Source organism: Takifugu rubripes, chromosome 1, assembly GCF_901000725.2.
Source record: "Takifugu rubripes chromosome 1, fTakRub1.2, whole genome shotgun sequence".
Taxonomy (NCBI): Eukaryota; Metazoa; Chordata; class Actinopteri; order Tetraodontiformes; family Tetraodontidae; genus Takifugu; species Takifugu rubripes.
In genome coordinates this window covers 12,668,671-12,693,242 of record NC_042285.1, presented here as the reverse complement: position 1 = coordinate 12,693,242, position 24,572 = coordinate 12,668,671, and the positions used below count along the sequence as shown (strand labels likewise).

At 41.9% G+C, this 24,572-nt stretch overlaps 4 protein-coding genes across 8 annotated transcripts; 2 read left to right on the top strand and 2 right to left on the bottom strand.

Annotated features, from left to right (window-relative positions):
* Positions 1-325: 325 nt before the first annotated feature.
* On the top strand, positions 326-9,374 carry atp2a1l (ATPase sarcoplasmic/endoplasmic reticulum Ca2+ transporting 1, like). Of its 2 annotated transcripts, XM_029837831.1 has the most exons (24): positions 326-603; positions 1,343-1,360; positions 1,586-1,668; positions 2,353-2,457; positions 3,133-3,271; positions 3,808-3,888; positions 3,975-4,060; positions 4,156-4,453; positions 4,548-4,714; positions 4,799-4,887; positions 4,964-5,066; positions 5,160-5,291; positions 5,414-5,530; positions 5,615-5,833; positions 5,917-6,028; positions 6,136-6,359; positions 6,445-6,665; positions 6,762-6,964; positions 7,051-7,136; positions 7,219-7,352; positions 7,451-7,568; positions 7,685-7,802; positions 8,096-8,140; positions 8,709-8,918. In XM_029837831.1, the coding sequence occupies exons 1-23, from the start codon at positions 486-488 to the stop codon at positions 8,098-8,100; spliced, it is 2,976 nt and encodes a 991-aa protein (XP_029693691.1). In that variant the 5' UTR covers positions 326-485; the 3' UTR covers positions 8,101-8,140; positions 8,709-8,918. The 2 variants fall into 2 exon arrangements, with proteins under 2 accessions (XP_029693691.1, XP_029693685.1); XM_029837825.1 differs by lacking the exon at positions 8,096-8,140 and having other exon boundaries at positions 8,709-9,374.
* Positions 9,375-9,386: 12 nt separating this feature from the next.
* Positions 9,387-13,599, bottom strand: sult1st6 (sulfotransferase family 1, cytosolic sulfotransferase 6). 3 transcript variants are annotated; one of them, XM_029838256.1, is made up of 8 exons: positions 13,527-13,599; positions 12,019-12,123; positions 11,177-11,305; positions 10,837-10,934; positions 10,613-10,739; positions 10,286-10,380; positions 10,028-10,208; positions 9,387-9,669 (listed from the first exon to the last, which is right to left on the bottom strand). In XM_029838256.1, the coding sequence occupies exons 1-8, from the start codon at positions 13,582-13,584 to the stop codon at positions 9,557-9,559; spliced, it is 906 nt and encodes a 301-aa protein (XP_029694116.1). In that variant the 5' UTR covers positions 13,585-13,599; the 3' UTR covers positions 9,387-9,556. The 3 variants fall into 3 exon arrangements, with proteins under 3 accessions (XP_029694116.1, XP_029694117.1, XP_003961322.1); XM_029838257.1 differs by lacking the exon at positions 13,527-13,599 and adding an exon at positions 12,654-12,856; XM_003961273.3 differs by lacking the exon at positions 13,527-13,599 and having other exon boundaries at positions 12,019-12,604.
* A 2,615-nt stretch (positions 13,600-16,214) lies between these two features.
* On the top strand, positions 16,215-19,949 carry LOC101076175 (tectonic-3). Of its 2 annotated transcripts, none has more exons than XM_029837934.1 (14): positions 16,215-16,910; positions 17,115-17,229; positions 17,315-17,412; positions 17,487-17,599; positions 17,685-17,793; positions 17,876-17,988; positions 18,084-18,122; positions 18,265-18,339; positions 18,431-18,550; positions 18,627-18,725; positions 18,810-18,913; positions 18,992-19,139; positions 19,470-19,604; positions 19,678-19,949. In XM_029837934.1, the coding sequence occupies exons 1-14, from the start codon at positions 16,382-16,384 to the stop codon at positions 19,912-19,914; spliced, it is 2,034 nt and encodes a 677-aa protein (XP_029693794.1). In that variant the 5' UTR covers positions 16,215-16,381; the 3' UTR covers positions 19,915-19,949. The 2 variants fall into 2 exon arrangements, with proteins under 2 accessions (XP_029693794.1, XP_011601289.2); XM_011602987.2 differs by having other exon boundaries at positions 16,216-16,910; positions 17,484-17,599.
* Positions 19,950-20,018: 69 nt separating this feature from the next.
* On the bottom strand, positions 20,019-24,427 carry mto1 (mitochondrial tRNA translation optimization 1). The gene is made up of 13 exons (XM_003961391.3): positions 24,258-24,427; positions 23,460-23,661; positions 23,143-23,342; positions 22,943-23,060; positions 22,503-22,801; positions 22,248-22,360; positions 21,972-22,162; positions 21,757-21,887; positions 21,087-21,291; positions 20,786-20,957; positions 20,601-20,710; positions 20,363-20,520; positions 20,019-20,225 (listed from the first exon to the last, which is right to left on the bottom strand). Exons 2-13 carry the CDS (start codon positions 23,647-23,649, stop codon positions 20,067-20,069), a joined length of 2,046 nt encoding a protein of 681 aa, XP_003961440.1. The 5' UTR covers positions 23,650-23,661; positions 24,258-24,427; the 3' UTR covers positions 20,019-20,066.
* Between the last annotated feature and the right edge of the window lie 145 nt (positions 24,428-24,572).

Sequence of the window (24,572 nt, the reverse complement as noted above, 5' to 3'; positions counted from 1 at the left end):
AAAAACAGATCTTATTTTCATCAGGGGTGCGAACCCAGCCCCCCCATCTCCTCACCCCCCACCCAACCCCACGCCCCTGTACCATCACTCTCAGGCAGTGCCTCCTTTCCAAATCCAAGTCATGTTCCTGTCCAAGCCAACCTTCCCATTGCGCCACCTCGAGACACCCCCATGCACCCCCTGCCCCAACAACACACACACACACACATGGACAACACTCCACCCCTTCATATTCTCCCATATTGGAATTCGGAGGCGTGTGTCACCGGAGTGTCCACCAATCCGTGGCCCTTTGTTAGTATAAAACCACGAGCGTGTATGTGCTTATTTGCTCTTTCTGTCAGTGCAGCACTCTTGAATTGGAGGGTGCCACACTTCTAGGTGAGGGTGGTGGACCAAGGGTAAAAAACTGAAAAGAACCGCAAGAGGTGAAAGAGCGTGGATTGGCCCGGTTAGACAGGCAATACCTCGTCTATCCAGAAAGGATGGAGAACGCACACACTAAGGGGCCGGCAGAATGCCTGGCTTACTTCGGAGTCAGCGAGAAAACTGGCCTCAGTCCCGACCAGTTCAAGAAGAACCTTGAGAAGTATGGCTACAATGGTGAGAGAGCGGGGCATCAGGGATGGGGTTGGGGGTGTCCCAAAGCAGCTCCTCGGTGGTCAGGAAACTTGCTTGCATTCACGGGAGAGGGTATCTGCTGGGACTTTCTCCAACAACAAGTGGTGTCTTTTGCATACGATGCATTTTTAGAGGGAAGCTACAACAGCTGGTAGAAATGCAAAGAGACACTGAGAAGCAGAGACTGAGGGCTTTGAAAAGCTATTTAAAGATAGCCAAAGAAGATGGCTGTAGAGAGAGAGAGACAGGTGATGGCTCAAGAAGCTTCCTGGGTAATATAGGGGCGGGCACTGACAAAAGTGATGGATAATTTTAGGCTGGGGTAAAAAAGGGGGGGTGGGGAGGTCCTTGGATGTGATTAAGTAATCCATAACATGGTTGCTAATAAATAACCTGGAACATGGATAATTAGCAGAGCAAATGCACAGATTGATGGTGCCAGAACATTCCAAAGTGAGGATTTTGCAGTGATGCTTCTGCTTCCTCGGAATATTAATAGCATTGTTTAAAATGACATAGTGTGCATAATATTTTAGATAATGTCTCAATGAAGGCTCAATCATGGAATTATTTCAAACATGTCAAAGCAGAAAGCTAAGCGTCTCTCCCAAAATTGAAGCTTTGCTTTGCTGGGAATATTTCTTTCTTTAAAACTAACTAATTTTTCTCATTTGTTCTCCACATCATGTCTGCTGCTGCTGCTGCTTCTTCCAAATCCCAGAGCTGCCTGCTGAGGAAGGTGAGTGTTGAAACAGGGGCCTTCGTTAATGCTCCACATCATCAATTGTACAAAACAAACACACAGTCAGCATTAAGGCCTAATTACAGTTTTCTGACCACTTAGCTTAAACCTCTGTTTGCACTAAAATATAAGCAATTATTCCCATTTCATCTCTTGTATCTGCATTTAATTGTCAGCCAGCTATATGTGACTCCTCTTCACTCTTCTGCCTTCTTTTTACAGGTAAGAGCATCTGGGAACTGATTGTGGAGCAGTTCGAAGACCTGCTTGTCAGAATCCTGCTGCTGGCTGCCTGCATTTCTTTTGTAAGTCAGCACTTCTTTATTATTTCATTGTTCCATTCTCTTCTAGTCAATCTGAGGTCAGGACGAACTGAGCTCTTTACAGATATTTGGCTGTTGCTTATCAGGCAGAATAATCGGATCTTGATTAAATTCCATTTATGTAAAAGGAACACAACATGTTGTGTTTGACCGTTGTCAAGACAAATCTGTCTACCCGACCCTCCGTGTATTTCTGAGGGACGATAACTAGAGAAGGGGGGAGACAGATCGCATGGGATTACGGGATGTGTATTAATTGCTAGGTCCAGCTTTCACCCCTTTGGACAGCTGTCATGATGGCCTTAGAAGGCAAATATTGAGGAGCCAGTGAGAGACGGGGGGTCAGGGAAGTATGGGGGGGCCAAGGGGTGAGGGTTTATTTTAAGAAAGCCCCAAGCTGAGGAGAGAAACTGAATCCTTCAGGAAAGGTCAAGCCTGAAGGAAGGAACGAAGGGCCTTCACAGAAGGAAGGAGCAAGGGGTTGTGGGACATTGAAATCAAGTTGATAACAATCCTGGATTATTGATAACGATTCCAGTTGTCCTAAAAATAATAATGATTTTATCATGCATCCTCTCTTAGCCGTCTCTAATTTCAAAATACAGAGATTTTGACAGTGTTTTGTCACGTGTAGTGTCACTGATTTAATCACTACCCCAACCTCAGGTGCTGGCCTGGTTTGAGGAAGGTGAGGAGACTGTCACCGCCTTTGTGGAACCCTTCGTCATCCTTCTTATCCTCATCGCTAATGCCGTCGTTGGAGTGTGGCAGGTGAGTGATGAAGAGCAGTACGTTGAGGAGTAAGACACATGCACGGCAGTGATGACGGAAATCGATCGGGTTCCGGTTACAGCCGTGTTTTCTACCAACACACGGCTGCACTAGTGTAACATTACCGCTCCTGCAGCTGCGAAGCTGTAAATAGGCGGTGGGAGCTGCAAAGATGCTGTTATACGACACAATAAATGACAAATAAACAATATTGTTCACATCACTTTAGGGGTTGGCAGGTTAGGCGTTAAATAGCCACATGGGTCACCGAGAATGTTGCTCTTGATTCAGACGGAATTTTATATTTCAATGATATAAGGAACTTAATTGTATATTTGACATCAAACTTTCTTACACTTTATCTTTGATTGAAGACACAAAAAACAACTGAGAGCTTATATGGCATCTCCAGACTGATTTGTGCACATTCGTATCGCAGGCGTGACCTACTCATGTGTCATCAGTAGATTGTGTATCAGCTTTGCGTAATGACTCAAAGCCTGCTGGGGACATTGCCAGCAGCAGACCAAGGTCAAAAGAAGTATAATTTACATTCAAGCAAGGATAGACAAACATGTTGACATTGTCTATTGATGCTCATTAGAGTACACGTATTTACTTGCTGTTGACCACCTTAACTCATATGGGGCCTATACTGTGTTTTTATAATCGCAGGAGCGTAACGCTGAAGATGCCATCGAGGCTCTCAAGGAGTACGAGCCTGAGATGGGCAAAGTCTACCGTTCTGACAGAAAGAGTGTGCAGATGATCAAGGCCAGAGAAATTGTCCCTGGTGATATTGTGGAGGTGTCTGGTAAGAAATGTCAAGATTGTTCTTCATTGCTTAAAAGAAAAGCCCCAGCCTTGATTTGGGTTGTGCGTGTGTGAAGGAGGCCCCTGGCAAAGGCTCATGTCTTTTTAAGGCCATGCGAGCAAGGCAGCGCAGCAGCGAAAACATGCTGACTGAAGGAAAGCAAAATCAGGAGTATAAATATCCTGACAGGCACCTGCCACACCTTCTCTGCTCAGTTCTGTACATTTGTTAGCGTACACCTGCCCCCCCCCCCCCCACACACACACTTCCAACATGTGGCTTCTTATCATTGGGCCATGCACGTGATAAATTACACCCTGTCTCATTATGAAATCCATGGATTAGCTATAGAATGCTAATCATAGCATTTGGCTGAAATTAGTTAATTAGACTCTTGCTTAAAACTATCAGTCTAATGTAAAGCTGTGAAATTCCAGAAAGATTTTGCTAAAAAAAAACAACTAATTTTTAGTATTTTTACATTAATCATATTATTAAAAATGGATTGGAAAAAAGCATTTATGTTAACTCCACAGTTGGTGACAAAGTCCCTGCTGACATCAGGATTATTTCCATCAAGTCCACCACCCTGCGCGTTGACCAGTCCATCCTTACTGGTAAGTGCTAAAAAAAACTTTAAATCGGCCTTTTGCTATTTTCTTATACCCTGTCCTCAATTACAGTTGTTCTTTTTCTTCCTCAGGTGAGTCTGTCAGTGTGATCAAGCACACCGAACCCGTTCCTGACCCCAGAGCTGTCAACCAGGACAAGAAAAACATGCTTTTCTCTGTAAGTGCCTGACTAGCATCAGCATACAGTCTTTATCCATCCCTTCATCAGTATCAGTATATTGTCTTCATCATCTCTTATTCTCCTCACTATAGGGCACTAACATCGCTGCTGGCAAGGCCATCGGTATCGCTGTGGCCACTGGAGTGGCCACTGAGATCGGCAAGATCCGCGACCAGATGGCTGCCACCGAGCAGGAGAAGACTCCTCTGCAGGCAAAACTGGACGAGTTTGGCGAGCAGCTGTCCAAGGTTATCTCCCTGATCTGTGTTGCTGTGTGGGCCATCAACATTGGCCACTTCAACGACCCCGTCCACGGTGGCTCCTGGATCCGTGGTGCTGTCTATTACTTCAAGATCGCTGTCGCTCTGGCTGTGGCTGCCATCCCCGAGGGTAAAGGAAGCACATTTCCATCAAATCATCAAATTTTCTTTTCTTCCATGGTGGCGTGTTTATCGTGCTCACGGTCTGCACTGTTATCTCTCAGGTCTGCCCGCTGTCATCACAACCTGCCTTGCTCTTGGTACCCGTCGTATGGCCAAGAAGAACGCCATTGTCAGAAGCCTTCCCTCTGTGGAAACCCTGGGCTGCACCTCTGTCATCTGTTCCGACAAGACTGGCACACTCACCACCAACCAGATGTGTGTGACCAAGGTGGGTGTAAACCGATCGGCACACTTAAAATCAGAAAATGTATCACTTTTCGCACCATTAATCTGTATCCCACCCCCATTGCAGATGTTCATTGTCAAGACCGTTGATGGTGACCATGTTGACCTTGATGCTTTTGATATCTCCGGCTCCAAGTACACCCCCGAGGGCGAGGTGTAAGTTACATAATCCTCAGCTATCAAACTGTATTGAACAGGAGACATTTTTAATTTTTCTCATCTTGACGTTCAGCACGCAGGGAGGCACCAAGATCAACTGCAGTGCATATGATGGCCTTGTGGAGTTGGCAACTATCTGCGCTCTGTGCAACGACTCCTCTCTGGACTACAATGAGGTAAAGTCATTAGGCAGCATTACAGCATTTGCAAGTTTCAGGCCTCGTTCCAAAGTTTGTTTATTTGCATCAACCACGTTCCTTTATCTCTAGTCCAAGAAGATCTACGAGAAGGTCGGTGAGGCTACTGAGACTGCCCTGTCCTGTCTGGTTGAGAAGATGAATGTGTTCAACTCTAACGTGAAGAACCTGTCCAGGATTGAGAGAGCCAATGCTTGCTGCTCTGTACGTGTCTTTCTACCTTCTCGCTATGCCTTGACTATAATTAACATGCAAATCCAGGTTCTAGCAATTTCTTAGACTCAGCATGTTTTGGACAAACATCTTATTTCTTTGTCCTCCAACAGGTGGTCAAGCAGCTCATGAAGAAGAACGTAACTCTGGAGTTCTCCCGCGACAGGAAGTCCATGTCTGTGTACTGCACTCCCGCTAAGGGTGACGGCGGTGCCAAGATGTTTGTTAAGGTAGGTTTTTCCCTTTTTCCGAATTTTCACATGTTCTCAGACCACTAAAAGAAATCAAATCATAATCACATGTTGCCTCCACAGGGTGCCCCTGAAGGTGTGATTGACAGGTGCACATACGTGCGTGTTGGAACCACCCGTGTTCCCCTGACCAACGCCATCAAGGACAAGATCATGGCAGTTATCAGGGAATGGGGCACTGGCCGCGACACCCTGCGTTGTCTGGCCCTGGCCACCCGTGACACCCCTCTGAAGATGGACGAGATGAACCTCGAGGACTCTACCAAGTTTGTCGATTACGAGGTAAAAATCTGATCAGTTTGTGATGCACCTCTTGCAATGACTGGAATTTTATAATAAATTACCCTGTTTATGACGTACCTCAGACTGACCTGACCTTCGTTGGCTGCGTGGGTATGTTGGATCCTCCACGTAAAGAGGTCACAGGCTCCATTGAACTGTGCAGAGCTGCTGGAATCCGTGTCATTATGATCACCGGTTAGTTTTAAGCGATGGAATGTCCTACTTTGTTGAAGTGTACAGAAATGAGGTACTGGCCTGTAATTTTGCTGACTCATGAACAAAAAATATTTTCCACATTTTAGGTGACAACAAGGGAACTGCCATTGCTATCTGCAGACGTATCGGCATCTTCTCTGAGGACCAGGATGTTAGTGGCAGGGCCTACACTGGACGTGAATTTGACGATCTGCCCCTCCATGAACAGCCTGAGGCCGTTCGTAGAGCTTGTTGCTTTGCCCGTGTGGAGCCAGCCCACAAGTCCAAGATTGTTGAGTTCCTGCAGGGTAATGATGACATTACTGCTATGGTACGAGCTCTGCAGCACAGCACGCACTCTGTTTTACATATCTATGTAGTATCTGCTTTGTCTAACTCACGTGTCTCTATCCCAGACTGGTGATGGTGTGAATGATGCCCCTGCCTTGAAGAAGGCCGAGATTGGCATCGCCATGGGCTCTGGCACTGCCGTTGCCAAGTCTGCCTCTGAGATGGTCCTGGCTGACGACAACTTCTCTTCCATTGTGGCTGCTGTTGAGGAGGGCAGAGCTATCTACAACAACATGAAGCAGTTCATCCGCTACCTCATCTCCTCCAACGTCGGTGAGGTCGTCTGGTGAGTGTTGCAGCATCACAATGGCGATTGACTGATGCACATTAAGGCAACTCTCCATCTTACCATCTATTTCTTCCATCATTTCCTCTCTCCCAGTATCTTCCTGACTGCTGCTCTGGGTCTGCCCGAGGCTCTGATCCCCGTCCAGCTCCTGTGGGTCAATCTGGTGACTGACGGTCTGCCTGCCACTGCTCTGGGCTTCAACCCCCCTGACCTGGACATCATGGGCAAGCCTCCACGTTCCCCCAAGGAGCCTCTGATCTCTGGCTGGCTGTTCTTCAGATACATGGCTATTGGTGGTACGTAAGAAGGCCTTCTGTGTTGAGGCAGTGAATAAATGCAGAGTAATCACAGTGCCCGTGCATTAACGAAACCTCCATAACAGGATATGTCGGTGCCGCCACCGTGGGTGGTGCTGCCTGGTGGTTCCTGTATGACCAGACTGGCCCCGGTGTCACCTACTACCAGTTGGTGAGTAATTATTTAGTTTGTGTTTAAAAAATACATCAATGCAATCAGAGAGTCACTGGGCTCAACTCTTCCTCCTGTGCAGTCTCACTTCATGCAGTGCCACGATGCCAATGAGGACTTTACCGGCATCGACTGTGAAATCTTTGAGGCTTCTCCTCCCATGACCATGGCCCTGTCTGTGCTGGTCACCATTGAAATGTGTAATGCTCTCAACAGGTAATACTTTGCACAGGAAAAACTTCCAAGTGCACTCAATTGAAAGAGCATATTTTTAATGAATTGACTCCATTTAACAATCATTTTTCTTCATTAAGCTTGTCTGAGAACCAGTCTCTGGTGCGCATGCCTCCATGGAGCAACTTCTGGCTGCTTGCTGCCATGTCCCTCTCTATGTCCCTGCACTTCCTGATCATCTATGTTGACCCTCTGCCCGTACGTCTCCCGCACCAGCGGCCTTCTTAGTTCACATTTTGACCAAAATTTTGTTGTTTCATGGTCGCTTCAGCTGTAGAACTGACTTACACATTTCCCCCTCTCCACTTGTCCAGATGATCTTTAAGTTGACCCATCTGAACGTTGAGCAATGGATGATGGTCCTGAAGCTCTCTCTCCCTGTCATTGGCATTGATGAGGTGCTGAAGTTTGTCGCCCGCAACTACGTTGAGTGTAAGTAATCTTATTTAACACCATCGTAGTGGAAGAAAGGGAGAACCCAATACACTGTATCTAACCTCCTTCTTTAATACATAATACCCATTAACTTCTTTTTTCATCTCCTCATTAATTCTTTGTTAATTTATAACATAATGTACTACTTCTTCCTCATATGTTCTCATTATAATTTCATTTGTACGTAGACATAATTTCCTCTGGAGTTCCTCCTTTTATTGGTTTGATCTTTCACTATGTCATATCTCCATTCATTATTAACTCACTTCATCCTTTTTGTTGATTTCCAGGCTAAATTCAGTCAACCACCACCATTAACCTGTAATTAAATCAAGGTATTTTACAGCTAGCATAGCAACTGTGTCTGTGTTGTTCTATTTTGTTGCCTCTGTCTAATGCAAGTATGTCTTCTTCACTGTCTTCTGCACATATCAACACTTGTCTTTGATTTCCACCCACTGAATGAAATAGATTAAGAAAACACAGGTCTTTATTACTGTTGTGTTTGGTGTCATCGGGGCTCGTCAGATGGCTGAGAAAGTGAATTATTCACCTCTGAGATGCTACCATACCCCCTGTTGGATTGTTTTTGTCTCTATAAATGTGGCCAATGCTTGTTCTAATGTCAGTCTTATCGTCATACTCCCTGATGTCTTTTTTGAACTGAATACATGGTCATTGTTGTGTCCAAATGTGGCAATGTACCAAAGTTGGGGTCTCTGTTCTGCCCTAAGTTTATTTCCTTACTATTTAAATAATTTGATTTAAAAGGAAAAAAAAAACCAAATCCATATTTTTGTTTTGCATGTGCCTGTATCAGTAATTTAGAGACCTCTCTCTGTCTATGTCTTAGCGTGATGATTCTTTTCCTGTGTCTGACTTATCCTTTTTTTTAATCTATAGCAGGTGCAGAAATTAAATAGATGTAAAAGAAGATCTTAAGGGTTGGGCAGAACAAGATGGAGGAGAGAGAGAAGATCAAAATCCAAGAGTACAACCATTGTGAGCCAACCAACAGAAGAGAGAGGAAGAACTACAAGAAAATTAACAAAAAAAAACAAACAAAAAAATAACAAAAAAAAAAAATCAACATAAATATAGCCTCTATATAAGGAAGGAGATTGAGTTAAAATAAAGGGAATCATCCCTGTTGATCAACGATTAAAATATTTAAGACTTTATTCTACGAAATAAAGTATGTATTAAAAGTGATTTTTTTTGTTAAACTTGGATATTCTCAGCTGTTGTGTTTTTTGTGTCTTCTGTCCATTTTCATATGACTGACTTTCCAGCTCATTCTTTTTATTCTGTCTGTGTCGCTCATGTATCATGCAACCTCTTGCTTTGCCTGAGCTCTGTACAGTGGGATGTAGGGTTGCAAAGTGAATTCATATGGGCAGAAAATCCACACGTCTGCAGCGGCCAGTGCTCTTTTATTAGGCTTCATGCAGTGAACAGACTTTGCTGGGGATCTCGTGGCATAAAATGGGCACGTCCACTCCGCCACAACACTTTTGGTCTTATATATTGTTTACCTGATAAGCTGCAATAAAGTTATGATTAAAAACTCAGATCCCTGTATTGTGGAGCACATTTTTATTAACACTTTAAACATGTGAGCTATATAATTCTTGGCTTCTTGGAATCAAATGTGACTAACTCGAGCTCAGGTGTTTGAATATTGCATCATGTCCATTTATCCTTCTTTGGTTTTTACATAGCTGCATCAAATCGGACGATGCCGAAAACCATTAGATCAGGTTCCTAAAGGGTATATCAACATCCTTCATTTGCTCTTTGTAATCATCTTCAAACATCTTTTGTTGCTGCGGTGTGAAATGATTTTTCCAATCTCCGACTTTACCTGTAAGAAAGAAATGTGGAAAGTAGAAAATAACTGTCTCAAATAGTGTAATGTGTATTACTCAAAGTGTATTACTCTAGTCATAACAAAAGTTTCAAAAAAGATCATTTTGAGATGTTCCCACAAGAACATTTTAAAAGAGCCATCAAACTATATTTAAAATAGATAAAGAAAATATTGGAATGTTCTCCGTGTCTGCTTCTAACTGGTTAGTTTTGTTGCAGAAGCACTTGAAAACGTCCTCTAGGGGGCGTGGTTGCATCGTTTGAGTGAAACTGGATTTTTGTGATTTATAAGTTAAGACACTAACAAAACTGATTTCAATCTCAAAACGTTCACTAACTCGTGACTACCATACCTTTTCTCATGAAGGAAGACTTGGAATGATCAAAAACAGGAGCCGGGATGCAGGAGTAGTTCGCCATCGGGTTGTCCTTCATCTTCTCAAAGGACGTCAGCTCCACAATTTTGCTGATCACCTCATCAGAGACCGACACATCCAGGTACCTCATGATCCGCTCTACTTCACGGCGGGGATTCTTACAGAATAGATGCAATGATGGATGAGCCTCTACAACAAGATTTGTTCATATTAGCTTCTGTGAGTTTCCTTTACTTCCTTCATGTCCTCATAGAAGAGGTAAAGAATGTTCTTGTTGTCCTTCTCCCTCCAGTATCCTTTCACATGGTCATACCAGGAGCCCCATGACACTATGGAAAGCAAAAGCAGAGAGCACAACATCAGCCAGTTTATGACAGAACCTCTTGAAAGCGGGAGGAAAAGAACAATTGATTTCCAGTTTCATTGTGGACATTTATCTCTGACAAAGTTTTTCATACTTTATTGTAAACAACATCACAATGGTAAAAGGCAAAAATGATTTCAAACTCTTCAAACGGGAATGACTGGTTTCACTACAGGTGAATAACAGTTGGAACTTACACTCTCCTCGCATGAATTTTTGTACGTATTCCGGCCATGGCCCGGGTTCAGGCTGTGTCATATTCATGCAATCGAAGAAATAGTAGCTCACTAGGTTGTCTCTGGCATTGCGTGCCACGTAGATGGTCTTATCAGGCAGGAGAGAAAAAAAAGACTGTTGTTATCCAACCATCCTTTTCATACTGTGTAATCAGTCAGCTGTTCAGCATCACAGATTGTATTACCTTGCATTTGTTTTCCCAAAATCCAGGTGGAACCAACTGAAAGGGTAGATGTGTCTTTATAAACCTGGGTGGATCCATAGTCTTCAAAAGATCGAGACCTGAAATACAGGTGTAAGTAAGTGGAAATGCCCAGGTGAGCCTTTTGAAATTTCTTAGTTTCACCTCCAGACATTCCCAGATTTTAATTTGCTGATATTCTATTTGTTCACTGGGATCAGGGTTAGACCACAATGACAGTGATTTAATAAAGTCCAAAGAAGCACACTCACAAGTTGTTTTGTTTGCAAAGACTTTTTTCTTTTAAAAAGGGCCTTATGCAAGCAGGAATGTAACTACAGACCAGAGGGGATAGGTGGTGGGCCGTAAATTTCTAGGAAAGGGCTGCGGACGGGGGTGGGGGCTCTTTTGCAGGCGTCAGCATCTCCATTGTGAAGAAGCAGGTCTACAATCTCCTGGGTCCACGTGGTCCCTTGGGGAAAAAAGCAGAATGATTTTTTTGCCTGTAACAAGTCACTTTGTTTTATGGTTTTATTTCTCCAGTAATGATTAATCAATGCAACTGAATTATATGAATAGGATCATATTTTGAGTTTAGATTATTTACTCTACTCAGCAGAAGATTGTTTTGGTCATAAACTTTTATGCTTTGCATAAAAACAGAAGTGTAAAAACTCTCTTATCTCATATAGACTGTGATTCTTCACAACCTTGGAAATACTCATAAATACCAAAATGTGATTGCTAAGATCCCATGATCCATTTTTGATTTATCTTGACCTCATTTCCATTCATAGTTCCTCCTCTGCTTTTCTCCAGTGTTTTCTTTGGGTTCGTATTATGTTCTCTATGCCAACAGAAGATTTTCATTTAATTACATTTAACATTTAATTTTCCACTTTAAATACCACTTAACCTCCTTTAGGAGACAAATACTTAATGTACACCTTAAATTTCAAACTGTATTTAATTTTTGATTTAGAGGCTGTGACATTGAGATCATTTAATTCTCCAGACATTTATTTCATCATCCAAATAAATAGTTATTGGATTTGATAAATGCCATGATGATAAACATTCACACTAATATATGCAGTTTTGATAATCTGAGTATGCTCACGAACATAAATTACTGGAGAAGTAGACCTGGTTTGAAAACATTCATGTGATTTGAGCTGTCTGTACCTGCTTTAGGGTAGGTGGCGATGAGAAGGTCCGAGGGATCGGGACGAAAAGCCCAAATAGAATCAAAATTCTCTGCAATGTGGCTCATGAGCGGAACTCCCCTCACTGGGATGAGAGGGAAGCGAGTTAGTAAAGCGCTGGCCTTCTTGATGGAATCGCTGTAGGACAATTCCTCAGACATGTCTGTCCAAAGTTACCCTTGACGTCAAAAAATCCACTGTCAAACTGACTAAAGTTGTGGGACTCTCCTCTATGAGGTCTTCTGCAGCTTGTTTAGCTTGGATAGACACTCGCAGACTGCTAAGTTTATAATGGACACAGATTTCCTGGTGCGTAAATGTCTTCTTGTATTCACGGGCTATAAATCATCCCTCTGTCATTTTCCCTCTTCTTGTGTCTCTTGTTCCTTTGCGACGTCTGGATCCAAGAAAGAATTCCTGTGGAACTCCCAGCAGCAGCCTGAGTGCTCCAACTGCTATATTTCCTCCCTTCCCTCTTTCTAGCTGCGTAAACTGACTGTCTGAGTGAATATTCCAAGACTGTCTGGATCACTCAAACTCACAGCAGACCTACACCAAAGTGCTTTTATGTAACGTCAGCAGGGACAAGGGAGAGTCCTAAAAGATTGCACTCACCACTTAAAGAAAATCTGACACATCTCCTCCAAAAATGCCTTTGCAATGACGGTCGTAATCACTCTGCTCCCTGCTTTTGCTTATTTTGTCCATTTCCCAGAACCCTCTGCTCAACCTATATACTTTTGGGCTTTCTAAATATGTGATATACGTAAAAACTTTTTTTGTTGTAGGCAAAAGATTTACAGACGCTCTCCAGCTAAATCCCACCTTTGGACTCAAATCTAAATTCCAGCTCAGGGGCGGGTAAAGGGTTTGCTTGATAAAGATCTGCAGTGAGTCAGTTTTGACTTGCTTGAAAGTTCAAGCAAAACGCTGATGTTTACGTTTTGCATTCCAGGATTTCCATGGTCCATTTCCTGTTGAAAAGCATGCTTACAACCAAAACAAAAGCGCAGACTTGGGCGTCCTCTTTAAAAGTAGGAATTGAATTTGCATGTGTGAACTTGTAGATGTGAAGATAATTAAACCAGACTGGTATTATTTTAAGTCCTTAGTAATTGTATCTGCAGGCTCCATTTCTGTTTAATTTGAAATCATTACAAATGATTTACACATTGATTCAGTTTGAGATAAGGTCAGCAGCGAGACCATTGTTTTAAAATCACATGTCCTATTTTTAATTGTTTTGATTAACTTGCTGCTTCTGTTCAACTTTGTTACAGTTTATGCAGAGGTGAAAATAAAAAGAACACACTCTTCTATTTTAGGACTGATGGGAAATCGCTGTTGTTGTCTACTTTGAAGGTTACCAAAGATACTTTCTAGTGAAACAATTCTGCATATTTTAAACAAAATTGCCTTGTTTATCTAAAACTATTTTGGAAAATGTTATAAAAAAAAAAAAGGTAATTTGACAAACTTGTTACTTACTCCACTCTGATTTCACTCTATCCCTGCTGTTTTCTCTGTGCCTGCAACAGAATTCCATGTTTCTTTCAGACACACTGTAGAAATGAAAAATTCTTATTAACAAGAGGAATGTAGAAACATTACAGAAACATACAAGTCAACAATATTTTCAGTATGATCATATGATATTTCAATGTGGTATCTGCTTTTCTATTTTTGAGAGTTAAAAAATAAAGGTTTTAACTCTTATCTGCCTGATGGTCAGCGACAAGCGTTTCTACGTTATATATACAGAGTTTGTAACACAAAGTAACAAAATGTAGAGAGCTGAACTCATCAAGCTCAACATATGAATTTATTTGTATCTTCATTGAAAAGAACCAGCCCAAAGACAGCAAATTCAAAAGAAGCTGAGCATTTTTTTATTTTCTTTATTTGTTTAAATTCCTAATTGTAATACCAATACAATAAATGTTCATAGTTCAAAGTTTAATTCCAATTTTAATGGTATTCACTGCAAAGTGCAGCCATGCAAGGCGCTGCTACTAATCCCATTGACCATTGAGGCATCCCAAGAATTTCAAGACAGAGGTGGAGTTTCAGAAAATTAAGCTCTTGCAAAAAGCTAACCTTACTTCCCGTGGGAATTGTGAAAAAACCTGAAATTTCATTTTAATCTGAAATGGAAGATAAAACATTTTATTCAATAGATAGTGTTGTACTGGCTGTTTACACAGGATTAAAGAGTTTGAATATAAATCCAAAATTACTTTTTGAAAATTTGAAGAGATGGTTTGTTTTGGAGAATTTGCATTTGTGAATATAAAATTCAGCCAGTAGCATAATCAAATTAGAATTAAAATGTCCTCTTTTTAAGGAAGCCTGAATGTAAACTCAAACAAAAATGACATTTTGCAACCATAGTTCAAAATCACAAAATATGTTTTCAAGTATGAGTTTATGTATTGCCAGAGTTTACAAATATGAGCAGATTTCCAAAACTTGAATGATTCTTTCAGTATGAAAGACAGAAAAAGTATCATTCACATTATCTCAAATTTGATAAAAAATAATGGGGACCTGACAGGGAAACAGCAGTCAATTATTTGGTTAGAAACATCTTTCACTTTGTTCAATAGAAAGTATTTTTGAGGAAGACACCAGATTTCTTATCAGCACAGATGTTTTACACAACTACTCCAGCAAAATACACATGCTGAAGCAGAGATCATGTTGATCTGGAACAGACCCAGCATTTTACACATGACCAACCTCAGAGATATTTACACTGGTTAAGCAAACATTTAAATGAGTAGACAACAATGTCACACAGGAATTTATCACAATGGAAAATTGCTACGAAGTAAGTGGAATCTAAAAGTGATTTCAGATTTATTCTTGAATAAAAATAATAGATATTCTTCATTAAATAACTGCTTAATCCAAATGATATCAATGGTGAACCATTCTTTTAAAAAGCAGATCTGTTCTTGAAAAGTATGTATCCATTGTTCCAAGTAGAATAACTGTGTACTGAAAAATTGTGATTGTACAACAATAACGGTTGACAGTAGAGAGGTTCATGTGGTGGTTACCTTTTTGTACTTTTCCTAATAAAGGAATGAAAATGTTTAAATGGTTTCTTGATTTTTGGATTTTATGTAACATCAACTTTGACTGGAAGATGTGTATTAGATTGAGAAAAAGACACTTTTACCACTGAAAGTTCACATTTGTTTATGTTAGGCTACAATCCAGAGGCCCACATAGGGAATTCATCAATCTTATCTAGAGCAGACGATATTTGAGCGAAATCCTTTAAAAACAGGGTTGTGTTGTCTGCTACCTGGCTGATAATTATTTGTCGTGCTATGCTATGGCCTGCCAGAATTGTCCCGGGGTCTTCGACACTGACGACCCCGGGTCGTAACGATATAATTCATTTTTTCATTTATGTGGCTTGGATAAAAACACAATAAGCGGTAAGAACTGTGTCAGAGGATGGTTAGTTTAGTTAGGGAGCTGAAGGACCAGCAGCCTCCTGCAGCAGTCCCAGATGTCATCATAGCCCACCCTCAGAACGGATGTTTCAGAACTATGGTTGATAGTTCTAACTTGCTATGCTGACCAAACCCCTGTTTGAAAACAGGTGGGTTCTGTGCTTTTAATCATCTGGTTCAGTGTCAGACACTGTGTCTGACATGCTGTGGCTGATTGTGTGTGGGTGAAGGGGGGCTCCTGACGTCTGAACACAAGTAAAAAGATAAAGAAAACTGATGAAAGGACAAAGATGGGACAAAGGACAAAGATGAAAGGATCAAATACGCTTTGACCTAATCTTTTTAAGGTTCAAAGCTTAAGGCATTACTTGACTCAAGTAACTTCAGAAAGTAATGATAGAAATACAAAATAGGCAAGATATTAAAAGAGAAAATTGATTCTCTGCCTCTGCAAGAGGGCTGTGACAGGGTGGAAAACTGTTTAATGTGGATTTATGAGGCATTTAAGGCAATTAAGTCAGTAAGTTGAACTTTTTCAGTGGCTGAAAAAGACAAGTTAAAATTTGAACAAAAATACCTTATCTGCAATTCAAAAACAGATTTAAGGTGTTCTTTGTTCACGTTCGTCTCTGCCATTACGATAACTGTAAATGTGTATTATGCAAATTAGGCCGTGACGTCGTCAGACCTGGACAGCCAATAGCGTCTCTCCTTATTGAGGAGCGAGTAAATCTGAACCCGGCGCTAACTGCTAAAACACAAGCTAGCTACTGTAATGCTTCATAAACAAGTGCTAATTAGTTATATCGTATGGCACGAGAGACCAATTTAGGTCAAATTAAACTAAATGTCGACCTGATTTAGCGAGCTGACTGGATGTGGATACCCTGCACAATCATGACTAACGAAATGAAGTTTTGTGGGTGTTTTCTGATTTGGACATTAATCGCCATCTGCTCACATTTGACAAATGCAACGGCGGAACCAGGCTCTAATTCAACCGTAAATGACACTTTTGCAAATGTGGAGCCGGACGGTACACCATCTCCGACCCATCCATTCACCCACCCTCCAAATACGGTTCCTTTGCGGGGTGGCGAGGGGCAGCTGGACCCTCTCCCAACTGCCTCCGGACGAGAGGCGGGGTACCCCCTTGACGAGTCACCATCTCCAACCACTTGGGATAATTCAAACGAAGGGAAGGGTTTCAGATCAGAGATGCCACCTCCGACCACTGACGGTAATGGGGAACCTTTGAGAAGAGCAAGCCCTCCTCCGGCTGATGCCACCATCGAGGACGATCATCCCAACTTCATAAACAGCACGATGAATGAGTCTGAAGCTCTGGCTGTGGGCAGGGAAGCACAATCTGCCACCACTCTCCAACCCGGGCCGCTTTCAGGGGGTAAATACACTTTCAGATGCCCTAATTTATGAAAATACTCCCATTCATTTCTGTTTGACGGTTCTGTCTTTAAACTCTTGTGAAAAATCGTTCTGGTTCCAAATCTTTATATATGGCCCCAATGACTCTTTCCTTTGTCTTATCTACCAAACCCAGGTTAACATAAATAACACAACACGAATGACATAAATCTTTATTTTTCAGCTTGTCTCTGTGATTTAACACCTGATTTCTGTGACATCGACTGCTGTTGTGACACAGCAGATTGTCATGGGGCCAACTTGAGCACTTTTTTCACCGAGTGCCCACAAAACCCCCTGTAAGTCCAATTACAATATATGCTTTAGCATTATAGTATGTAAATGACATGCATTTATCATTACATTCTGTTTTATATTTTCCAGATCAGGAGTTTGTGTTGAGAAATGGCTGATGTTCAGGGCCAATGTTGATCCAGCTCTCATCACTGTGACTGATTCCCTCATATGTATCAATAATGAAGGTTTGTATGTATAACTAATAAATAAAATGGCAGCACATGATGCTAATGCTTATTCCTAAATCCTCTCACAGTAGACGATGGTCCGCAGTTCCTTCCAGCTCTAACTCGGCTTCCAACATTAGGGAACTCCTACCATTTTTCATCCCCAGCACCAATGAGCAGCACTTACAGCAGAAATTTCTACAGGGTAAAGACATGCTGACAGTATCCCACATGATTAGTTACTTGATGTGCAAGTATGTGGGCAACTGAGATGCATTTAATGTCTGTAGGTCAATGATGTCATCCAGACATATTTCTCCAATTTGTCTGTGCGGGGTCTCCTCCGCCAGCCGTCTCCAGGGCCTTTGGGTACAATCTGCACCAACCAAAATCCAGCAAGTATGTTTTCACCAAGGATTGACCACCCGCTAAGATGATGAAGCATTTGAATTTACATGGAATTTCTGTTCTCCCCTTTAAGAGTTTTTGAGATCGGTGTCATTCTCCTGTACTCGTACTGTAACTCGTCAGTCGTGCTCCACGGATCCAAATCTCAATGCTCATTCGTATTTCTACAATATGAGCCTGACAAAGGTCAGTGAATTTATCTGTACCCTGGTCTTTACTTATAAGTAATGCCTGGTAAGAACTCCAGAGCAGAGTCTAACATACTTTTTATTCTGTGACAGATTCCAGTTGTTGAGATGAAGCAAGTGTCAGATTTTCTAGTAGGTTTCTGAGCAAACACAAGAGTTACGAGTCTCACTTGATTTAAACAGAAATTCCTTTCTTGACTGCAATCTCATCTGCAAAGATTTAGTAAGTTTCTTAAAGAAAAGAGTCTTTTGTGACATGTGTATTTTGTTTCAGATCGCTGTTACTCCCCAGTCTGATTGGCCGGTACCAAGTGAACATAACAGTTCCTGTCTTAATGTAGTGAAAAAGGTGAGTCCTTGGATTGCTTTGGTCAATGTTTTTTCTGCCTCTGAAGGACAAATGCATCAAACCATTCCGCTCTGTTCTGCTTTGCATACAGGTGGAGTTTATCATTGGGTACACGGGTAGAGGGGAGCTCACATATGCAAATGTAAATGTCATTTTGGCTGATGTGGCTCCAGATCAATTGCTGTTGCAGACTCACTCTGTGCTATTCCAGGTAAGCTTTGACACCCACGCTTTCCAGCAATAAATGGAGGCCAGTTTCAAAAATCGGCATTGACTCTGTTTTCCAGCTGGAAGCAGGTACACCTCCTCCCAGATGGCCGAGCTCTGCTGTAGGACTCAGGATCGGATCCCCTGTTATGACTCTTTTAGATGGAAAATTGCTGCCTGTATCCTCAGAAACAACCCAAGCTGTGTAATTGAGTTTCTCCTACCTTTGAGTTAAATATACAGTTTCCTTGACAATAGGATAGCTGACTACACTGAGGGTGTCACAGAGTGGGAAATGCTCCTCAGACCCCAACAGACGATCACCCATCCTCTTCATGTTCAACACCTTCACTGGGTGCACATTGAGGTGAGTACATCTCTTTTTCGCCATTCTTCTTTTTGTAAATAAACTACAATAATGATTGTGTCACCCTCTGGTCTTAAGGTTGGATTCAGATAACTGCTCAGTAGTGCGTTCCCAGATTTACACCATCTTGGAAGGCCTTAACACTTCCGATATGGTGGCCATGAATTTTGGATCCCAACCTGAGTGGACAAGAGTCATCAATAAGAGGTGTCCTATCAGCGCAGAGGTACTGCAGAAGAGAAGGCAGTGGCTTAGTGTCCCAAGTTCTTGTTCACAATTGTTATGTAGTGTACTGACCTGAAGAACAAACAGAGCTGTCAGACAAAGCTCCTGGTATGAGATCCTCATCTGTTTTGGTTGGTGAATCAGGAAGGCTCATAGAGCAGATGAGGACCTCAGGCACATGCACGGCTATTAAGGAACAGCCATTGTCATGTGCCCACGGTCTGCCTACAAGCCTCTGAAGCGGTTTTGGATTGAGCTGTTTAAAAATGACAATAGTTTTAAACAATATGTATTTGTTCTTCCTCAGCAGTAATGTTGTTCTCCCACTTAGGAATCATGTGAATCAGGATGTGTCCTCCCCAAAGGGCTCTCTATCCAAGTTCTGTGGGCCCGGCAGGGTCCATTAGATCTTTCTCAGAACTACATCCTCGGGGCAAAATACCTTTTCCAGTGTCAAAAATTCCAAGTACGTGCACATTCAGACACACGGGGTGAACTTTTTTGAACACAGTTTCAACTGACTTTTTTCTTTTTTTTAGTGTCCTGTGTCATCACCCCTTATTCTAACCACTGAAGTGACCTTTGCTGAGACTACACGTTACCCAGACCCCCCCAGAAACACACCTCAGCCCAAGTGGAAGTTTCCATTTGGTTTCTTCAGCCAAGGCATCACTGAGCTGGATGGACACTTTATAATGAATGGCAGTGAGAAGGTCACATGGAGTTTAATTCTGTTCACAGTAATGTTACTAACAGGATTAGAATTTTTCACGTAACTTAGAGCACAAAGGGTCGCTTGCACTGACTTGTATCAAAAAGGGAACAGCTGTTTATTTTATTAATTTAAATTGTAAAATGCTTTAACTTTGTTATTTTTATGTTTTTTAGATTAAATAGGTTTTTAATATGCACTGTACAAGTCCTTAATTTACTGTGTCAAAGATGCATTTCTTTCACAAGGCTCTTCTATCTCCTCCCTCTGGTCTGAGCGGTTTCTCTGTGCTCTCTTTTTTGTTTGCTTCACATATTTGAGGAGATGGACGATGGCTGCCGGAGTCATGCCTTGTAAACGTGTTGCAGCACCAAGCTGTCGAAAATCAGAGAAGAATTAACTGCAGCAAATATATATTTTTTAAACAGCAGAAATATTTTAATGGGGGATCCATTTCTAGACTTAGTCATTTCTACTAGTTCCAAGTTTACAAAAAATCATTAGCTACTCACAGTGCTGGGTCGAAACCTATCCAAAATCTCTCTGACTTCCTGAGACAGTGACACTGGCAGAGAGAAATAGTCAATGTCCTGTGGAAGAAACATGCTCTCTTCCTTTTGAATTCTATCCATCTCCTTCTTTTGAAGGTCACAGTGAGGCTTGTAAACAGCTGGAAATGGGAGAAACAGACTTAAAGCAGCTTAAATATAACAGGAAAGTTAAAAAAAAGTAGTGAAAAGGTAGAATCACCCTCTATTTTGAGTCTTTGTGAAAACTCCACAAAAGGACACAGGACTTCTGGGAAACAAGATGCCAGCATTTCATAAGATACTTGATTGTACTGCAGAACAGCCATGCCACTGATGGAAAACATCACAGTATCAGGACCAGGAGACAAGTCATTTTTGACTACATGGTGAAATGAAAAGCTTTACTTTAGAACTGAATTCTTAGCATCACTAATGTGGACGTCGGGCAGCATTTTTCTCCAGTTGTGTCTGGACAATGTGAGATCCTGAAGGGCTGCCAGAGCATCTGCCAGACTGTTCTTCACCCTCAATGCCTCCTGGTAACGCTCAGAGGACACACATCCCACTTCCTCAAAACCTGAGTTGAAGATAAAGGAAAATGCTAAAAACATCAAGACTAAATGATCAAATGAGTTACTCAGTTGGAGAGGTAGAGATCAACTACATGCTAATGATTTTGCTGTAAACCACAACCAGAGCTTCTTACCTTTAAGACTGAGGCGAAGGTCAGCGTTGTCCGGCCTTAAAGCAGTTCGAAACTCAGCCCGACTGGTGAACATACGATATGGCTCTGTAACCCCGCGACACACCAGGTCATCAATGAGAACGCCGATGTAGCTCTCCGTTCGAGACAATGTCACTGGTGGCATCGAGAGCGCCCGACGGGCAGCGTTTACTCCCGCCCACAAGCCCTGCAGGAAGGACGAGTTATTCTTAGGTTCAAGTGGTCTCTGTGGCCGTGAGTTCTTAGCTGTGTTTTAAATTACTATCCAACAATGGATCAAACAGCAATTTTATGTCAGAGATAAAGTAGAACCTGTGACTGAGCAAATATGTCCAGGAAAATATGATACCAAATTTCCACAAACTGCTAAAAATGATTGTGGACCTTTTGCTTCACATTGCAAGTAAACAATTTGGAGCGTCAATGGTTTTACAAAAAAAGACTTAACTGTTATCAACGCTGTAGCAAAGTTAAAGGATTATGTAAAACTATAATAAGAATACATTTTACCTATTAGGTATTTTGTGAAAGAAAAAACTGGCCATCTTTAAATAGGAAGGAAAAGTAAGACATTAACACAAAGCTGGACTTGAGTAAAAAGACCTTTTTTGCCATTTGGATTCTTCAATGTGGGAAAACAAAACACAGCTACCTGAGCAGCAGCCTCTTCATATCCTGTTGTTCCATTGATCTGACCTGCAAGAAAAAGACCCTGGGTGCTTTTTACCTGCAGGGCAGGACTCAACTGAGTGGGACACACAAAGTCATATTGCACACCATACCCTGGGAGAGCCAAAACAAGAAACTTTCAGCAATACTTCCAGATGAATCAAGTTAGAGTGACCAAAGGAGACTGGGATGCTGTACCAGGTGTGTGAATCTCTGCTCTCTGCAGAGGAGGGATCTCTCTGATAAGGCTGAGCTGCATTTCAGGAGGCATGGTCATTGACAGACCCTGAGGGTACAAAAGCTCAGATGTCAGCCCCTCAGGTTCCAGCCACACCTGGTGCTGTCGGCCGGGAAAACGGAGCACTCTTGACTCAATGGAAGGGCAGTATCTGCAAAAGACAAGGAATTATTTGGTTTGCAATGTTTAACATAATTTGTGTGTGCGCGTGTGTGTGTGACTGCATGTGTGCATACCTTGGACCCTTGGTGTCTTGATGTATGTGACAATTAAGATGAAGACTCTCCTTCACCACTTTCTCTACACCAGGTGTAGTATAGGTCAGGTGACAGGGCAGCTGCTCTTCAGGCTTAAAGGTTTTAAAACAAACCATTTATTAATTAAAAAAAAAAAAAGAATAGCATTTTCTGATAATGACAATTGTGCATATCGCTGGATAACCTTGGATCTTTCCACAAACTTTGTAAGATTGGTCACTTGAATGTGTTTACCTTGCAGCGTGTTTGTTTATTGAGGAAGCTGAATGGAGTTGGATTAGTGTCAGGGGGGTGAAGCACAGCCAAGGAAAGGTCGACTGACTCCTTCACAATTCGGGGTGGTGTTCCGGTCCTCAGTCTACCCATCCTCAGTCTGAGCCTCTCTTTAAGCGTGTGGGAGAGCCCTGCACTTGATGGGGCATCTCCAACGCGACCCCCAGGTACTGTGGTTTGACCCACAAAGAGGGAACCAGCCAGGAATGTACCAGTAGTAAGAACCACAGAGCTAGCTGAGACCAATTGGCTCCCATTTGCTGAAAAGGTACGAGATTGAGAACTCTTACAGCACCCAACTACAATTTTTCATTTTAAGAACTTTAAAGAACTTTTTTTTAGTAGCTGCTTTATTCAATTATATATACTGTACTTTATAATAAATACAACTCAGCTGGTACCCAAACGTATCCCAGTGACCCTGTGCTGTCCTGGCTCATCTGGCTTTGGTTCTGTAACCAGCAGCTCCTCCACTGAGCCCTCCAACACCGTCAGCCTGGGAGTGGACAGTAGCTCCGACTGAGTGATGGACAGGATGACACTTTCTCAGCAATTTAGTTTTTATGTACAGATAATTAATTTAATTGAGCATTTTTGATACCTGAATAAATTCACGGTAATACTGGCGGTCAAGCTGGGCCCTCGGACCCCACACAGCAGGGCCTTTTCTACGATTCAGGATGGAAAAATGGATACCGGCCCAGTCTCCTGCCCGACCACACAGCCCATCCAATGCGTCTATCTCCTTCACTAGCTGACCCTTTCCTATTCCCCCCAAAGAGGGATTACAGGACAGGGCACCTAGAAGTACAACATGTTTATATCAATGTGCAGGTACAAAATGAAAATGAGGGGGAAACTGTGCACAAGCTTTTGGCAAAAACCAAGCAGGCTCTTAAATGAAGCCTCTCCACTCACCAATCGTCTGTATTTTCTGTGAGACCAAGAGCGTCTCAGCTCCCACTCTGGCTGCTGCTGCTGCTGCCTCGGTCCCAGCGTGACCCCCACCCACAACAATGACATCGTACTGCTGATGGGCAAGTTGGCTAGCATACCTTGAGACTAACACTTGAAAACTCTGCAAGGTGGGAAGCTTCTTTGTCAACATGTGGGCGCTCACCTGCTGGATAAGAGTTGCTTGTCAGTAATCTGCAAGATTACTTTTATTAGGGTCTGCTGCTAAAGTACTCAAATAAATGGGCAAAATAATACGAGTAGGAGTCACATTTTGAATGATGTAGGAGAACATTAAGTAACAATAATAAAAAAATCTTGAAGACACAACTCTTCACTGTTCTAACAGCACTCATCCTTCCTATCCCTCTTCATAGCTCTACACTGTTAGATAGTAATTGCACTTGCACCAGATAGTTTAGGACTGTAAGGTAGTATTTTGCTCATTTGCACGGTGGCTTAATTGTGTCTCTTACTGTAAGTAACTTTGTTACTTTGCTAAATGCCTTAAACGTAACTGAAATAATCAAATAATATTTTTTCACGTTTAATTTGATTTATGAAACAATTAGACTTCTGTTTATGTTCTTAATCTATAAATTCTACAATAAACTGACTACTGTATTGAGATTGTAGCGGTGAAGTGGGTTCAGATTTAAATATATATAGTTTATAACAAATGTAAATAAGTAACAGGACTGTCTGGTACTTTCTATGACTATATGTAACGAAATGCACCACAAATAAAGTAATATTACTTACATTAAAACTGAAGAACCACGTGAATTATTTAGAATTTGGAATTCCTGATAAGCGGTTTCTATTAAATAAGTTGAGACTGAATTCAACTACAGATCTGTCTTCTAACTGCTCTTCACGGAGGCCGCCATATTGTCCGTAACCCATAGTCGTAGTTACGAGTGTACAGGCGCACCGAGAAATTTCACTCGCTTCTTAACTGGTTTATATATTCCAGCAGGATAAACTAACCTGTAAAGAACACTGCATTTAAATCAAAAACATACAAGCAGAGATGACTGTGTTAATGTGTGGTTTATTAGAAACAAGGTCAGGTGA